Source organism: Bubalus bubalis, chromosome 8 (assembly GCF_019923935.1).
Source record: "Bubalus bubalis isolate 160015118507 breed Murrah chromosome 8, NDDB_SH_1, whole genome shotgun sequence".
Taxonomy (NCBI): Eukaryota; Metazoa; Chordata; class Mammalia; order Artiodactyla; family Bovidae; genus Bubalus; species Bubalus bubalis.
The window spans coordinates 31,994,599-32,011,491 of record NC_059164.1 but is presented as its reverse complement, the minus strand read 5'-3'; the positions used below and the strand labels follow the sequence as shown (position 1 = coordinate 32,011,491).

General features: G+C 37.6%; 1 protein-coding gene across 2 annotated transcripts in view; it reads right to left on the bottom strand.

Annotated features, from left to right (window-relative positions):
- Positions 1-953: 953 nt before the first annotated feature.
- SLC25A40 (solute carrier family 25 member 40) overlaps positions 954-16,893 on the bottom strand; it is a 77,576-nt gene continuing 61,636 nt past the window's right edge. The window contains exons 7-12 of one of the 2 annotated variants that reach the window (XM_006069618.4): positions 13,380-13,504; positions 12,584-12,757; positions 10,598-10,707; positions 7,077-7,158; positions 4,802-4,882; positions 954-4,462 (exon numbers count right to left, since the gene is read on the bottom strand). In XM_006069618.4, coding sequence (XP_006069680.1) covers positions 4,356-4,462; positions 4,802-4,882; positions 7,077-7,158; positions 10,598-10,707; positions 12,584-12,757; positions 13,380-13,504 — 679 coding nt within the window. In that variant the 3' untranslated portion in view covers positions 954-4,355. Of the gene's footprint in view, positions 4,463-4,801; positions 4,883-5,022; positions 6,397-7,076; positions 7,159-10,597; positions 10,708-12,583; positions 12,758-13,379; positions 13,505-16,893 lie in introns of those variants that run through there. The other variant, XM_044946549.1, reaches the window with a different exon arrangement.

Sequence of the window (16,893 nt, the reverse complement as noted above, 5' to 3'; positions counted from 1 at the left end):
GAGCGAATGAGAGACGATTAAGGATGGGGTGGGGGGACCTTTGAAAATTTTAGGCTTTTAGCCTTAAGCACTGTTGCTGCTGCTTTCCTAACAACAGTCAGACTATTTCAATGTTTTCATTCACGGTCCACTCTCAAACGACATTATCCTTTAGTAATTAAAGAAAATCATTGTTACATTTTCCATACATTTTTATAATATAGAAAGGAAATACAGGATTCCATAATTGATCAGAAATTTCAGATTTGTTCTAATGTGTACCGAATCTTGTGCATCTTAACACGCTGCTGAACGCAGACTGAAACATGACATCTGAGGACAGTGACTTTTCCTCCTTTCTTGGAGCTCTTGGTGTAAACTTGATCTGCTAATGTGACTTCAGGTTTCTACACAGTTCATTTCCCGCTACTTATAGAGATTGTTAGTGTTTGCATGAGGTGTGTCTCGATCTTCAGCAGTGTTCATTGTTCACACACCCTCCCCTAAACAGAATGCTGAGCTACATGCTCCTATTCCCATGTGTATTTCGTTGCCTTGATGTACGATACTTGTTGCATGTATATTAAACATTTTGTACCATGAAGTAGTAGTCTTATTTTTTCTTTGACAAATGTTATTTGATTCAAGGTATACACTGAATTTTTGTTTCAACAAATGTGGTAAGTGTATATTAACACCTCAAATACTAATATGAAAATGATTTTGGAGAAATCTTCATTTTGTTTCAAATTACTTTTTATTTTCTAAAAAATGACATAATATGCTTTAAAATTGACAACATTCACTTACTGATGTGTAAAATGGACCCACCACCATCCTCTCAGCACCTATGTGATGGCATCAGGATAAAGTCAACATTAAATAAAATTGTAAGTTCTGAAGTGATTAAGTACCAAATGCAAACTACTATTAACTGTGACTGACAGGAACCTTAAACATCCAAGTAGACTAAGTTGGTTTTAAGTCATCTTTATTAGGTGTACATACAAGTTTTCAAGTGGTTAAAAATGTTTTTCCAATTTACAACTTATGTAAATTCTTTGTCAAATTTCCCATTGTTGGTTACAGTTTCTGGTTTTGATAAGCTCATATACTGGATTACTCTGGAAATGTCACATGACTGCTTTGAACATCAGGGCTCTTAATTTCTTTTACCTGGTCCACTTTGCTGTTTAGTAAGCAAAGCAACTTCTATATTGCTTTAGCTTTTTTTCCCCCACTGAAAGGAGGGGGAAGATAAAATTATACCAATGCCACGGTGGTACCTTTTAAAAATATACTTTAGTATAAACCAAAACTTTTGTTTTTAAATAGGTCACCTGATCATAAGTCCCATTTTTCATCCTTCCAGTCATTTTTATAAAACCAGCTTCACTGTACAACGCTTGGTCTCAATATGTGACACATTCTGCTGTTTTCTGTTTTATTCAAGGCTAACCTATGCTATCCTATTTTCTTTCAGTTAAAAAAAAAAAAAAAAGCTCTTGAGAGAAAAACAAAACACAACTCTAACTTTTCAGAGCTGGGCCCAAAATACTTCCTGGGTTTTGTCTTGCCTTCTTGTTGCTCGGCAGACCAGGCCCCCTGGACTCCTTTCCCATCTGATCTACCAGGGGGCATGTACACTCTGCTCAAGCCACTGGTGCTAAATACCACTGCCTGACTGAAGACTCCCAGCCTCCAGGTATGTTGCCTTGGACTGCCTGTCCTAAGAACCATTTCCCGATCAGCCTCTGCACCCCAGGACAGGGAGAATTCTTCAGCTTTTCTATTACTTCTTTTGTTTATTTCTAACAATCACAGCTGAAACCTTAAGACCAATGAGAGTAGCTGCAATGTCTTACCTCCAAGTGCTTTTTATACTGCCTACCACGTCAAAGGACTCATCTCAGTAAGTGTTGAGTGATGGATTAAAACATAATAACAGTAATTTACTTTTAAAAGTTCATTTTGGACAAAAATTTAAAAGTAATACACTAAACTTTCCCATATCCCTGCAATTTGTGCCCCAGGGGATAAAAAGGCTAGAATTAAAGGAGTCAAATGTGGCTAAATAAACATAGTGATTAGTTTCCCTAGAAAAAACTTTATTTTTGAAAAGTAATATGGAATTATATGAAAGGCAGCAAGCATGTAATACTTGAATAAGACATTTTTCTTAAAAAACTTACACATAAGAAATTAAATGTGTATGTTAGAAATTTTAACATTAACAGAATGCATTTAGAAACATTACCAAGAATACAATTTGTAGCCAAACCTTTTTTGGTTCCTACTAGTAATGCTTTTTTACCACTTAAGTATGAAGTGAACTCGCTCAGTCGTGTCCGACTCTTTGTGACCCCGTGGACTGTAGCTGGCCAGGCTCCTCTGTCCGTGGGATTCTCCAGGCAAGAATACTGGAGTGGGTTGCCATTTCCTTCTTCAGGGGATCTTCCCAACCCATGGATCGAACCCTGGCCTCCCGCACGGCAGGCAGATGCCTTAATCCTCTGAGCCACCAGGGAATTCCACTTAAGTATAGACAAAGCCTAAATTCAGACTTTTCTTTCAGATACATTGCATGTAATGCATGTTACAAAAACTACAGGGAATTAGGTTTATTTACGTTCTTTTAGTTATAAAATAAGAATTTTCCACAATGCAGTCAATAGTGGGGCAAGGAGAGGATGAAAGTTTCCCTTCTGTTTGTTTATAAGTGACATTAACTTGAAATACATAACTGTTTTTTGAGACTGTTGTTCAAAACCTAAATTTTTCTGCCTTTTCCTACCAGTTACCCAAAAGAAGCACAGCAGAACAAGGGTAAATTTAAATTGAATACTGTGAAATTCAGTGTTCAAGATAAACTTCCATGTGTTTTATATATATGTTGATAGTATAGCATTAACATAATTTTATATCAAAGTATTTAGCTAGAAGCACAGTGGTAGCCTTAAGAAAGCACAAAATACTGCAATGAAAATATATTTATATTTTTATGGATATATATGTTGCAAACTTAAGATAAATTAACACAGGATAAAATAAACACAAAAAGCTTAAATACAAACCCTATATAGTTTATTTCAGGTGAAACATTAAATAGTTTTCTACTGTATTAGAAAATACATTAATTCCTACCAACACTAGAGATTTGTCACTTAAATATATATTACTCTATTTTAGGGAAAAAATGTTTCACATTCTCATAAAATACAGATAGACTGCAATAAAGTGCTTTTTCTTAGAGTATACAGATCCTGAGAAAAACAAAAATATTTAAAAATATTGTTTGTCTTGAAATCATATTCTTTTTCATTCTTACATTCATAAACTAAACTTCTTAGGCATTAGCCTCCAGTGACCAAAAGCTCTTCTTCAAGGAAACTGGCTGGGTAGTTCTTGGTCTAGCACACTCGTGTGAGATGTGTAAAGTCAAGGGACATCTTGAACATACTCTGTCTCAGTGACGTTAGAACAAGAGAACAGACGTGACCTAGAGAACTTCACAAACGGTAATACCTGATGGCAAGACAGTTGAAATCAGAGGCCTTTCTTGTGCTGAAACAGCCTTCTCACTGCCTGAACGCAACATGCTTTTCCACTGCACACCCAAGTTTGAAGTGAACATTGAATATGGCCAGTGAACGCTTCTCTCACAGAAACAGTAGATAATACGGGGTCCTTAGACATCAAAAACAGCAGCATCAATATCACACAAGTTATATTTTTGGTTCATGAACGTAAGAGAGCCATACCTTGGATCAGAGAAATCTTAATACACACGAGGCCTTAAAATAGTAACAGGGCGGGGGGAGGGGGGAAGACCCAAATACATATGAATTAAAGAAAATAACTGATAGGCAATATGTGGTAAATGATGTGAATAATAATATTTAAAGACTGCTTTCCATTATCTACTTTGTTGAAACACTTAAGTATCTACGTCCATGATTTAAACATGTATAAAAGACTTGGGAATTCTCTTAGACTCTGTACATCATTCAGCACACAACTGCAAAAATGTTTGACGACTCTGACGCTCCCAACAGGATGAAGTTACACAGAAATCTGTACCAAACTCTGAGATTATTGCTTTCAGTGTAGAATAAGTTTTCTCTTCTTTACAAGAATGCTCAATGGTTATGATTTCTGGAGTATCTTTTTCTAATTCTCAAAAATTAGGATAAAAATTTGAAATTAGAATGATTAAATGCAAAGTAGAGATTTACTATTCGTTTAAATTATAGATAAGAATGATAGAAAACCACTGTAAGATAATAGTGAAAAAAGTGGAAAAAGCTCTTGCCTAAGAGTCTCCTCTTATTATTTGGTCATGGCTGTTATTTCAGGGTGAAACAGCATCTCTAGTATCACTGTCTTCGAGCATTTTGTTTCTGGAAAAAAGACTTCCCAGATTCATATGTACTGATCATAACAGCGCAAGCAGGAGCAATTTTAATTAAACGAGGAATCAGTCCTAAAAAGGGAAGAGAAAAATTCAGACCAAATTTTACCGTACATTTTAAAATGTAATTTATTTGGTTTCATTCTGACAGTTATCAAATTAAGTGAAGTAACATATAAAACACTGTCCCATAACTGGTGTCAAAGAACAAGCCAAACTGTTCACTCCTCATTTTGATTCCAAATTACTTCAAAAGCAACTGGTATTTAAAATTTTAAAACTTACAGAAAAGATATTTAGGAGGAAATAGTAAATGAGGGATATTTTCAAAAATTTTCTGCTGAAAGGCAATTAATTTAAAAGGAAAAGTAAACATTTTAGTCAACAGTTTGGTAAAGGAAATATTTTTACCTGTAAATAATCCAGAAAATCCATTCTTAGCAACAATGTTCTTCATTATAGTCCAGGTTGACATTTGCAAAGGCATAGAAACTAAATGTTAAAGAAACGATGCTATTATAAATTATCATTTAATTTCTAATATAGATAAATACACATAAAAGAGTGTTTATGGGCTTTGGGATATATCATTTCAGTATAATAAGAACAGATCTGTTTACATAAAGAACTATTTTAAATCTTATTTTTAATAGTTGGATTCATTAAAAAAGAAATGTTGAAGGCACTTTTAAGGTACACAGGACCAGATGCAATCAAGGAGGAACATACAGAAAGCCTCTCCTGAACTGATGTTTAAGCTTGGTGGTGTGTGTCCTTTATACTTTTTTCTGTATCTTAAAAATCTTTCATAATGGAAAAATTTTAGAGATGTACAGGAATTTTCATGGGGTTCCCCAAGTGAAGCCATGATAACCATTTTTCATTTTACTTTTAGTGCATACATTAAAAAAACTTTTTTCCCCAAAGAGAAGCTTTAAGGAAAATAGCTCATTCTCCCTAGGGAGGCTCCACCTTACTCGAATCTTTCTGAATAGATGTGCTAGTCTTGAAATAAATCCATCCTGTCTCCTCTGAAGGGAAGAGTTTTCCTGTAACTAACAGTAACATCTCACTTATTTGCAACTGCTCAAGTGTCTGGAACACAGTAAAGCAACAGATTTATACATCTTTTGTTACGTAGATTCAAACATAAACCTCATGAATGTGCTGTACATACACAAAGCTCACTCACCTTCATTGTACACAATGAGTCTAAGCAGCTGGCTTAGCCCCCAGACTACAGACGCTAAAGGTGAAAAAAAATCTGCTAAAAGGTGGGCATCCTACCACTGTGACAGCTGAGGATTTCAGTCTTCCCAGACCAGTGCGTGCTAGGCAGACACTCCTAAGGGTCTCACTGGCTTCTGAGAGCTGCGCTATGAAACTACAGTAATCAGTGTGTACAGTGAGGACTACTCTGAGTCATTAGGGTTAAAGTACATTTCTGTACGTGTGCCTAGGGAAAAAGGGAAAATTAGGGAAAGGGATCATTCAGTAACAGCTCTGTAGAATCTGCAACTTAATGAAGAGGGGCTCATTATCTCAAAATGTCTTCTATATAATATCAGATTCTCTATGAAGAGGCCTTGTCATTTAAGAAGCTAAACTATCTATATAAATAGTGTAAGTATAACTACAGTAATCAGAGCAACCAAACAGAAAGGATACATTTTTAAACCAAGAACAAAGTATTTATGACTGAAATTTAACTCTCTAAAAACAGTCATTGACAAAAGCTTTATACTACAAGTTGACAACTTATACTCCTTGTTTAAATGTTTTCAACTTTGGAAACAACTAGTAAAGAAAGGAGGCTAAGTAGCTGGGTATTTCTAATCTTACGGAATTCAAGTTTCAGACTGGTCTCTATTTTAATAGTAGGGTGAGATGAATGTAAAAGAAGACGAACAAGACGACTTCTCAACTGGAGGGAAGCCATGGCAGAGCCCTGCCTAAAGATCCAACGTCCCAGAGCTCTTTCTACAGGGGAAAAGCAACTTCATACACTGTAAGGAAACACTGTGATTATTAATATTTCAAGCACAGACAACAATAAACACTCCTCTACTGACCATCCAAATCCTAACAATTTTATGTTTCAGAAACAAAGCCCTATTTCCAGTGGGCTTGCTACACTTTCTGTAATAATAATAGAATGAATCTAGTAGAAGCAACTAATAGTATTTTTTTATAAATACGAACCATTGTTAAATTCTTTATTGTGGTTTTTCAGTATTGCTTCTGTTTTATGTTTTGGTTTTTTGGCCAGGAGGCATGTGGGATCTTAGCTCCCCAACCAGGGATCAAACCTGCACCTTCTGCATTAAAGGGGAAGTCCCCAGGACAATTTTGTTCTAGAAGAAATTACAGGTTATAAAGAAGTAGATGGGATAACAGGCAGGGGGAAAAAAAAACACATCAAAAGGGAAGCTAAAAAATAGAAAAGAAAAAAGAATATGTATATGCATACTAATATAGTCTTTAAAATTTCTTAAATTTTTTGTTTAGGTTTAGAAGTTTTTCTGGGTATTCCATTCTAACAATACATTAGTTTGAGTTAAGTAGAGAGGAAGGCAACCAAGGGGCAGGGGGAATCTTGTCTTCCGTACCTTAGATATTCCTAACTATCTAGAAAGAAAATATTTTTCATGGCACCTTAGACACATTTTAAATTAATTAAACTTACTTTTCTGGCTTTCATATATCCAAAGTTGTGTCTGCTTTTGTGTTTTTACCACATCAAATGGCAAAGTTACAACAGCTGCAAACTAACAAAAAATAAAATTGATTAAATTTAAATTTTTCCCAAAGTATTTTATACTCTAATTAGCATATTACTTAATAAACACAGTAATAAAATCATAACTAAACTGAAACATAAAGTGAAACCAGGGATGTTTAAGAGAAGCTCCTATTGAAGAGAACAGATAAAGTCTTATGTATTCCTCCCAAAGTTCAGGACTAAGAGAACAGTCCCCCTGTATTCCTGAGGTCACACTACACTAGTTGGCAGTCAGAATTCCAACCAGACCTCTGACTGCAAAACCAGTATTCACAATTTCTGATGCTCCTGTGTGTTCCATTATTCCTTTACCACAGATGAAGGCATAATATGTATTTTAAAGCAGAAATTAAAGTACTTAGCAAATAGCATTTACAATTTTCCAAATGTTTTTAAAATTGTTAAAAAAAATTAAAGAAAATGGACTTTTGAACTTTTAGTGCTACATATATTTTCTTTATGGGTTTCAACATCCACAATGAGGTGCCATCTCATGCCGGTCAGAATGGCTGCTATCAAAAAGTCTACAAACAATAAATGCTGGAGGATGCGGAGAAAAGGGAACCGTCTTACACTGTTGATGGGAATGCAAACTAGTACAGCCACTATGGAGAACAGTGTGAAGATTCCTTAAAAAACTGGAAATAGAACTGCCATACGACCCAGCAATCCCACTGCTGGGCATACAAACCCAGGAAACCAGAATTGAAAGAGACACATGTACCCCAGTGTTCATTGCAGCACTGGAAGCAACCTAGATGTCCATCGGCAGAGGAATGGATAAGAAAGTTGTGGTATGTATACACAATGGAATATTACTCAGCTATTAAAAAGAATCCATTTGAATCAGTTCTCATGAGGTGGATGAAACTGGGAGCCTATTATACAGAGCGAAGTAAGTCAGAAAAACACCAATACAGTATATTAACGCATATACATGGAATTTAGAAAGATGGTAGTGATGACCCTATATGCGAGACAGGAAAAGAGACAGAGATGTAAAGAACAGACCTTTGGACTCTGTGGGAGAAGGCAAGGGTGGGATGATGTGAAAGAATAGCATTGAAACATGTATATTACCATATGTGAAACAGATCACCAGTCCAGGTTCGAGCATGAGACAGGGTGCTCATGGCTGGTGCACTGGGACGACCCTGAGGGATGGGATGGGGAGGGAGGTAGGAGCGGGGTTCAGGATGGGGAACACATGTACACCCGTGGCTGATTCATGTCAATGTATGGCAAAACCACTACAATATTGTAAAGTAATTAGCCTCCAATTAAAATAATTAAAAACTTCAAATTAATCAATTTAACAGTTATTTCCATAATACCTTAATTAAGCAAGAAAGGTTTTCTGAAAGAACAAATTCCCTTAATGGCTTATATTTGATATAAAAGTCATGCAAAGTAAAACCTAGTCTCTATTTTCTGTTTCCCAACTTACATTTGACCAATATGCTCATAAAATGACCTTTAAAATCATCTATTTTTATTTCACCCATCAATGTAAAGAGATTTAAGTTCTTGAAATCATTTTCAAAGATCTCAGGTAAGATAAAATCAATTATCGTTTCTCCACAATCTAACACATATAGTTGTCCTTTAGTATCTGAGGTGTATTGGCTACAGATACTGAAACCTGTGGAGTATTTGTCCCTGATATAAAATAGCACAGCACAACTGGGCGCCGTGTCTGTGGTTCCACACTTGTGGATTCAACAGCCAAGAATCGAATTGATTCAATCTGCAGATGCAGAACCCCTGGATAGGGAGGGCCGATGGGTGTATCAAAGGTAGCAACAATGGGTATGAGCCTGACACTCTGCAGAATAACAGGGTTTAGGCTGTTAGGTTTTCTAAGAGAAAGCCTGGACGTTATCCCACTGATGTGCTTTTCCTGTTGCAGACACATTTTTATTTGTTTAACAGTTAAAAGGCAGTAATATTTTCTAAATTATTAAAGATTTAAAAAAGATATTTTCTGTGTTAGGTAAGAAATAGTAAAACAACATTCTTTCATTACTGGAAAGCTGGGACAACACCCTACAGCCATTCAGCTTTTTTTTTTTTTTTTACATAAAGTACTAAGTACAGAATTGGTTCTACAATTGTTATGGATCACTAAACATAAATGGTACTTGTTTTTCATCATTCATGGTGGATTAAGACATAAATAAAATTTGTAAGTTAATCACCTCACAAATAGAAATAATTAATCATAAAGATTTTGCTGGTATTCTAACTTCTTAAATTGCTACAAAGAATTGCTCTTTTGCCTCAATATATTTAAACCCCACTAGGGTTAATTTGACATATACCAGACCCAAGAATCTTCATGTCTCAATTTTGAACACAATCTCAGTGTTTTCTGTAGCCTAGGTTTTCTAACAGTGACTCCAGTATTTTTCTGCCAGTCTCCATGACTGCACTGAGCTCCTCCACTCTATTTATCTGGTTCCAGTATGTCAGCACATCACTGTGTCATCGCAAATTCATTCTCTAAGTATATGGGGCTAAGAAAGCTGTGTCCAAGATCATGGTGATAAGAATCTGCATAAAGGCCCACTACATGAGTTTTCATTATGTGGAGGAGTGGCCAAAGGTGAACTCCCTACTACCCAAAAATGGTCACTGGGTACTGCTGCTGCTGTTAAGCCGCTTCAGTCGTATCCGACTCTGTGCGACACCATAGACGGCAGCCCACCAGGCTCCCGCGTCCCTGGGATTCTCCAGGCAAGAACACTGGAGTGGGTTGCCATTTCCTCCTCCAATGCATGAAAGTGAAAAGTGAAAGTGAACTCGCTCAGTTATGTCTGACTCTAGCGACCCCATGGACTGCAGCCTTCCAGGCTCCTCCACCCATGGGATTTTCCAGGCAAGAGTTCTGGAGTGGGGTGCCATTGCCTTCTCTGTCACTGGGTACTGCTCCCTTCTAATTGTAAGTTTTTTTTTAATTCTTTTAAGAGGCACTCAGCTAGAATGTTCCCAAAGAAACAGGAATTAGCAGAAAAGGATGCAATTACTTCTATTCAATCAGATGATACATAAGAGATAACATTTATAAACTATTAACTAACAAGATCTACTGGTATTTAATGACCAAATTGCCAAATACTTTGTGTAATAAAGTACTATCTAAACTCATTATCATAACTAATGATCTAACAAGGTCAAAAGTTTCAAAAAGACATAATGTACTTGTAATGTAATAAAGAGAGATATAAAATGCATTTTAAAATATTTAATGGCTAGTACTGATAATTTATCTTCAAAATAGGGTAGTAAATACTTAGCACTTTGAGGATGCACTACTTTAAAGTTGTTCTATCTCAATAGACTTGAAATGGTACATAATATTTTGTTCTGTTTTAGTAAGACAATTATCACTATTTTGGAATATAATAACAAAAGAATAAACTTACAGAACCAGACAATGCCCCTGAGGTAAAGTTGATCATAAATGTTGGTTCATATAAGCCAGATTTTGCACACAACCACTTCTTTAAGACTTCATAGTTATACCAGTACATTGCTACAAAAACAGAATAGAATGAACACATTTAGAAATGAAATGTGGACTTTATAGAAAATATTTGAAGAATATTATATATTAAAGGAAAGAAGAATTCTAGTATTGACACACCTTGCTTTCTATTTAGACAAATACTGGGTGAAATTTGTAAAAATAGTAACCAAATTCTCAGTAATAGTCTAGGAGTCTTATAAACGAAACTATGCATCAGTAAAAAGTAGGACTTTAATCTCAAAACCCAACAAGAACACGAGAAGAAAGGAGAGTCACATCTCATGAATACTGATGTAAAACTCCAAAAAAAGAAAAACAAGTATTTCATGAGCTATCACACACTATGACTAAATCAGGTTATCTGATAAACACAATGGTGATAAACAGAAATGCTTTAGATGCCCTGTGCCACATTAACAGAATTGTAGAACAATCGAAAAATGACGGAAAAGCATTCAAAGAAATTTCTTAGAAACCTAGGAATAAATGGCAGCTTCTTCAACTGGATAAAGGATATTCATCACGAACTTAAAAATGAAATAGTTATAATTAACACATTATTGTCTACATAGAAAAAAGGCAGACAAATTAGAATTTATAAGTTTTAGAAGAAGCTGAATATAAGCTATCAGACAAAAAATCAACTCACATTGCAACATCCACAAACACCTGGAAAACATTTTTTTAATAGATTTTTTAAAATAGGCACTAAAAGCTGCAGATTCTTGTACATACCCAGCAAGAGACTTAAAAAATGTTCACAGCATTGTTTACTTGTTTATTCATGTATAAACAAGAGTGAAAAAAAAAAAAAGTTGCACATATAAAACAAAACTTAAGGAATATTTCCAAGTAAAATAAATTTTATACCTCAAAAATAGGCAAAACTGAATACCATTGTTTAGCAATAATACATATATGATAAAACTACTTTTTTAAATCAAATAAATGATAAAAATTCAAGTAAGAGGTTACCACTAAGGATGTGACAGTGGAGGTGGACATATGTGGTTTCATGATTTTAAAAACTGCAGTGTTCTAATTCATATACAGAGGTGGTGATGTCACAGGTGTTTATTAGTGCACTTAGTAATTTATATCCTTACTACTTTTTATGTATAAAACATCAAAACAAAAAATGAAAAAGTATTGGTCTAGGAATCCATGGTGTTTCTAAAAAGCATAGCTGAACACAAAAGTTGAAGAAAAATACTAATGGAAAGGGAAAGATATAGGACTGTGAATAGGTGTCCAAGCAAAGGATTAAATCAAAGGGAGAAAGAATGTGGAATGTTAATACAATGGTCCTCAATAATTCTTTCTTCCAGGTTTTAAATGGACACATCAGTTTCACAAGAGAAGTACTACTGAAGTATGCACATTCTATAAGTTAATTTTGTATTTCTTCATAATTTTCTCCCTCTTCATAATTCAATGATTAGCACAATCTTGAATCTGATTTATAATAGTCCCTACAAGACACTCACTCAAGTGGGGGAGATTTTTAATAACTGAAAAAAGTAGGAGTCAATATAATTCACAGGTGGTCTTAAATATTATGATATTTTGATTCATAGTACTTTACATATCTTACTAATTATGACTTCTTTACAATAATTTTAAAGGTAGCTTCATTACCTAAATATGAGTACTCACCAATTGATATTTAAAAAGAAAGAAAACAAAGAGAAAAGAAAACCAGGCTTGAAACAGAAACCGTTCATTAAATAAATACTCATCAAGATCTGAGAGAGCCATGCTGAACGAGGTGTGTGTGATCACCTAAGACAGTAACTTACCTTTAGCCTTAAAGAATCTAGAATTTCCTTCATTTAAAAGTGGTACATACAAAGCTACTTAAAATGTAGCAGATAAATCCTACCTGAGAATGGTACATCTCTAAGAATGGTAGGAGCCCAGCCCCTCCAGAGGGAAATCCAACCATCTTCAGATACTTTCTTGCTGACAAATCGATGCAGTTCCTCATAAGAAAACTTCTTAGATTGCATCTTGGTTCTGATCAATTCCAGTGGACTTATTACAGTCACTGCGCCAACTGGTACAAAACAAGCGAATACAACAAAAGCAAAGTCATGCATTATGAAAACATGCGTGCAGAAATGAGTATTTCATGCATTTTTGTATTTTAAATTTTATTCTGAAATGTCTGCAAACTGTATCTAGTATCTAATGATGGCAGCATCCTGGCTCAGATTTTTTTTCCCTGATAAAGGTATTTCACACACCTTACTCTTTCAAGAGCAGTTCCACAGCCACTATACATCAACCAGGACTATTATAAACCTCACTTCCACTACACAGAGAAAAATGTCCTTCTGATTAAACTCTGAATCTCAACGTGTATACAGAAAATGATGAAAGACTCTGGCTTTAATTAGACTCTGTGTTATTATCCTAAAATCTAGAATGTAAGGACTACAATCTCAAATCTAAAACCTCTGTCCAAGAATTAACAGGATAGGCTGATCCCGTCCCATTCTGATGGCAGTCACCACACAATATGACCGCTAGAGCATAGGTGTTGACATATGCGGACAAACTACGATGCAAAATAAACCGTTAGCAATACACTACTTGAAATTCTCTATGAATGTAAATATTTTAAAGCAAGCTTTAAGTAGAAATCAGAATGAAAACATTGTGAATTTATTACTTACGTCTGGCCACGATTCCAGCAACAATTGGTATGCGGCTTTCATTTTCTCCTAATTTAGATCTCAGAAGAGCAGTTAACTGATCATAGCAGGTAAAATAAATAACTGTGGCAGGAACTGCCATCACTCTGTTAGAACAAACGAAAAGATTGGTACAGCACTATCAAAAGGCTGAAACATATTCTTATATTATTATGAAGCACAAGACACAGTGCACAGAGCATGTGTGCTCAGTCATATCAGACTCTCTGAGACCCCATGGACTGCAGCCCGCCACGCTCCTCTGTCCATGGAACTTCCCAGGCAAGTACACCAGAGTGGGTTGACATTTCCTTCTCCAGGGGCTCTTCCTGACCCAGGTGTCAAACCCACATCTCTTGTGTCTCCCGCACTGGCAGGTGGGTTCTTTACCAACTGCACCACCTGGGAAGTACAAAATGAAGATCCTTCTATTTTACAGAAGCTGAAAACCACAACAAATCAGCTATGAGATCAATTTTTCTTTAAGAATTAGCAGTGTTTAACTTAGACAACAAAAGATGTAAAGTAGGTTTCTGCTCTCCAGAGATTTGTAATGTAGCAGAGAAGGCAAGTTTAGAGCACCCAGTCAGGTCATAAATAAGAAAAGACAAATAAGTCGTCTTGACTTATTCTGTGTCTGGTCTTCATTGCCAACTACATACATAACATGAAAATCACTGAAGTAAAAAATCTTGTAAATATTACTTGTAAAAAAGTACAGCACAATTATAAAATACTTTTGAACTGTGGACCATGTCATACCTACTTATAACTGAAAATAACGTCACCAGAATTATATATACTCAAAGCAAATTCCAATGACATTCTTTCAAATGAAAATATCAAGAGGGAGTTATTAATTAAATACAAAGTCGAAGGTACTATCATGTCATAAAGATTTAGCGCAACAAGAAACCAGTCTCTGTTTCTGGTCTAACCAAAGGACTATCACAGACCACACGTGGGAACGCCTAATACTCGACAGTGAAGTGTGGTGATGAGAACTTAGGAACAGGACTGACTGCTGCTCCTGGATCTATCACCAACCTTATAACCTTAGGCACAGTTTAGAGTAGGTGCCTCAAAACTGACTAATGTGCTCTGTAACAAGATAAATCAGAAAGAAACGAGGCAGAGAAAGGCAAGGTATTAACTGGAATTTTTACATTCGGCCTTACTAGCTTGTCATATGAATTCACGTAATAGCTAGTTAGTACAGAATTTAATTATCTGGAAAAGAAGTATAAATAGCACAACACCTCTCATTATTTTAGTAAAATAAAAACCGAAATGAACACTAGTTTCTTAATTTCTGAACATGGAAAAATAAAGAATGCTTGTGCCCCAAATCCAGTATCTTCAGGAGGGCCTATTTGTCTAATTGACCTTGGGTTATCTTAGAGGAATTTAGCCCTCGAAATACTCCCTGTAACAAGGCATTTCTGTATGTCTGGAGCACTAAACGAGCTTGCCTGCAATGATCTGTGCAAATGATGTGAGTTTTGGCAAACATCTGCTTCTTTTTTGGGGGCTGGAGTTTCAGTAACCACAGCCAGTCATGAACACAGGATGCTGTATCATTAGCCCCAGTGGAAACCGTAGACTCAGATTCAAGTGCCGGTAAGGCAGAACCCCTGAACTTGCCGCGGAAGCCCGGGGCTGGGAGACCCAGAGCGCCCTGCGTGTCACCAGCGGGGTCTCGGGAGGATTCTGCTGGCCAGGTCCTGTTGTGCCTCTCCCCTCACTGATTCCGCACCATGCCTGTGCCCTCATTGATTCAGCTTCGTGCGTCTCCGTTCACTGATTCCGCTTCATGCCTCTTCCTCCACTGATTCCACTTCATGTATTTTCCCCTCACTGATTCTGCTCCATGCCTCTCCCCTCACTAATTCCGCTTTGTGCTTCTCCCCTCACTGATTCCGCTCCATGCCTCTCCCCTCACTGATTCCGCTCCATGCCTCTTCCCCTCACTGATTCCGCTCCAGGCCTCTCTCCTCACTGATTTCGCTCCATGATCTACCCTCAATGATTCCGCTTCATGCCTCTCCCCTCACGGATTCCACTTCATGTCTTTTCCCGTAACTGATTCCGCTTCATGCCTTTTCCCCTCACTGAGCCGCTCCATGCCTCTCCCCTCACTGATTGGCCTCCATGCGTTGCCACTCACTGACTACGCTCCATGCCTTTCCCCTCACTGATTGGGCTCCATTCCTCTCCCCTCACTGATTCCGCTCCATGCCATTCCCCTCACTGATTCCCCTCACTGATTCCCTTCAATGCCTCTCCCCTCACTGATTCCGCTTCAGGTCTTTTCCCCTCAGTGATTCCGCTTCATGTCTTTTCTCCTCACTGATTAGGCTCCATGCCTCTCCCCTCACTGATTTCGCTTCATTCCTCTCCCCTCACTGATTCTGCTAAATGCCTCTCCCCTCACTGATTCCGCTCCATGCCTCTCCCCTCACTGATTCCCCTTCATGTCTTTTCCCCTCACTGATTCCACTTCATGTCTTTTCCCCTCACTGATTCCACTTCATGTCTTTCCCCCTCACTGATTAGGCTCCATGCCTCTCCCATCACTGATTCCGCTTCATGCCTCTCCACTCACAGATTCCATCCATGTCTCTCCATTCCGCTCTATGCCTCTCCCCTCACTGATTCCGCTTCATGTCATTTCCCCTTATTGATCCTGCTTCATGCCTCTCCCCTCACTGATTCCACTCCATGCCTCTCCCCTCAATGATTCTGCTCCATGCCTCTCCCCTCACTGATTCTGCTCCGTGCCTCTCCCCTCACTGATTCTGCTCCGTGCCTCTCCCCTCACTGATTCTGGTCCATGCCTCTCCCCTCACTGATTCCGCTCCGTGCCTCTCCAGTCGGCTCCATGCCTCTCCTCACTGATTCCGATTCATGTCTTTTCCCCTCACTGATTCTGCTCCATGCCTCTTCCCTCACTGAATCCGCTTCATGTCTTTTCCCCTCACTGATTCCGCTCTATGCCTCTCCCCTCACTGATTCTGCTTCGAGTCTTTTCTCCTCACTGATTCCACTTCATGCCTCTGCCGTCACTGATTCTACTTCATGTCTTTTCCCCTCACTGTATCTGCTCCATGCCTCTTCCCTCACTGATTCCTCTTCATGTCTTTCCCCTCACTGAATCCGCTTCATGCCCCTCCCTTCACTGATTGCACTTCATGTCTTTTCCCCTCACTGATTCCGCTCCATGCCTCTCTCCTCACTGATTCCTCTCCATCCTTTTCCCTCACTGATTCCGCTCCATGCCTCTCTCCTCACTGATTCCGCTCCATGCCTCTCTCCTCACTGATTCCGCTCCATGCTTCTCCCCTCATGATTCCCCTCCATGCCTCTCCCCTCACTGATTCCGCTCCATGCCTTTCCCCTCACTGATTCCATTCCAAGCCTCTCCCCTCACTGATTGGACTCCATTCCTCTCCCCTCACTGATTCCACTCCATGCCATTCCACTCACTGATTCCGTT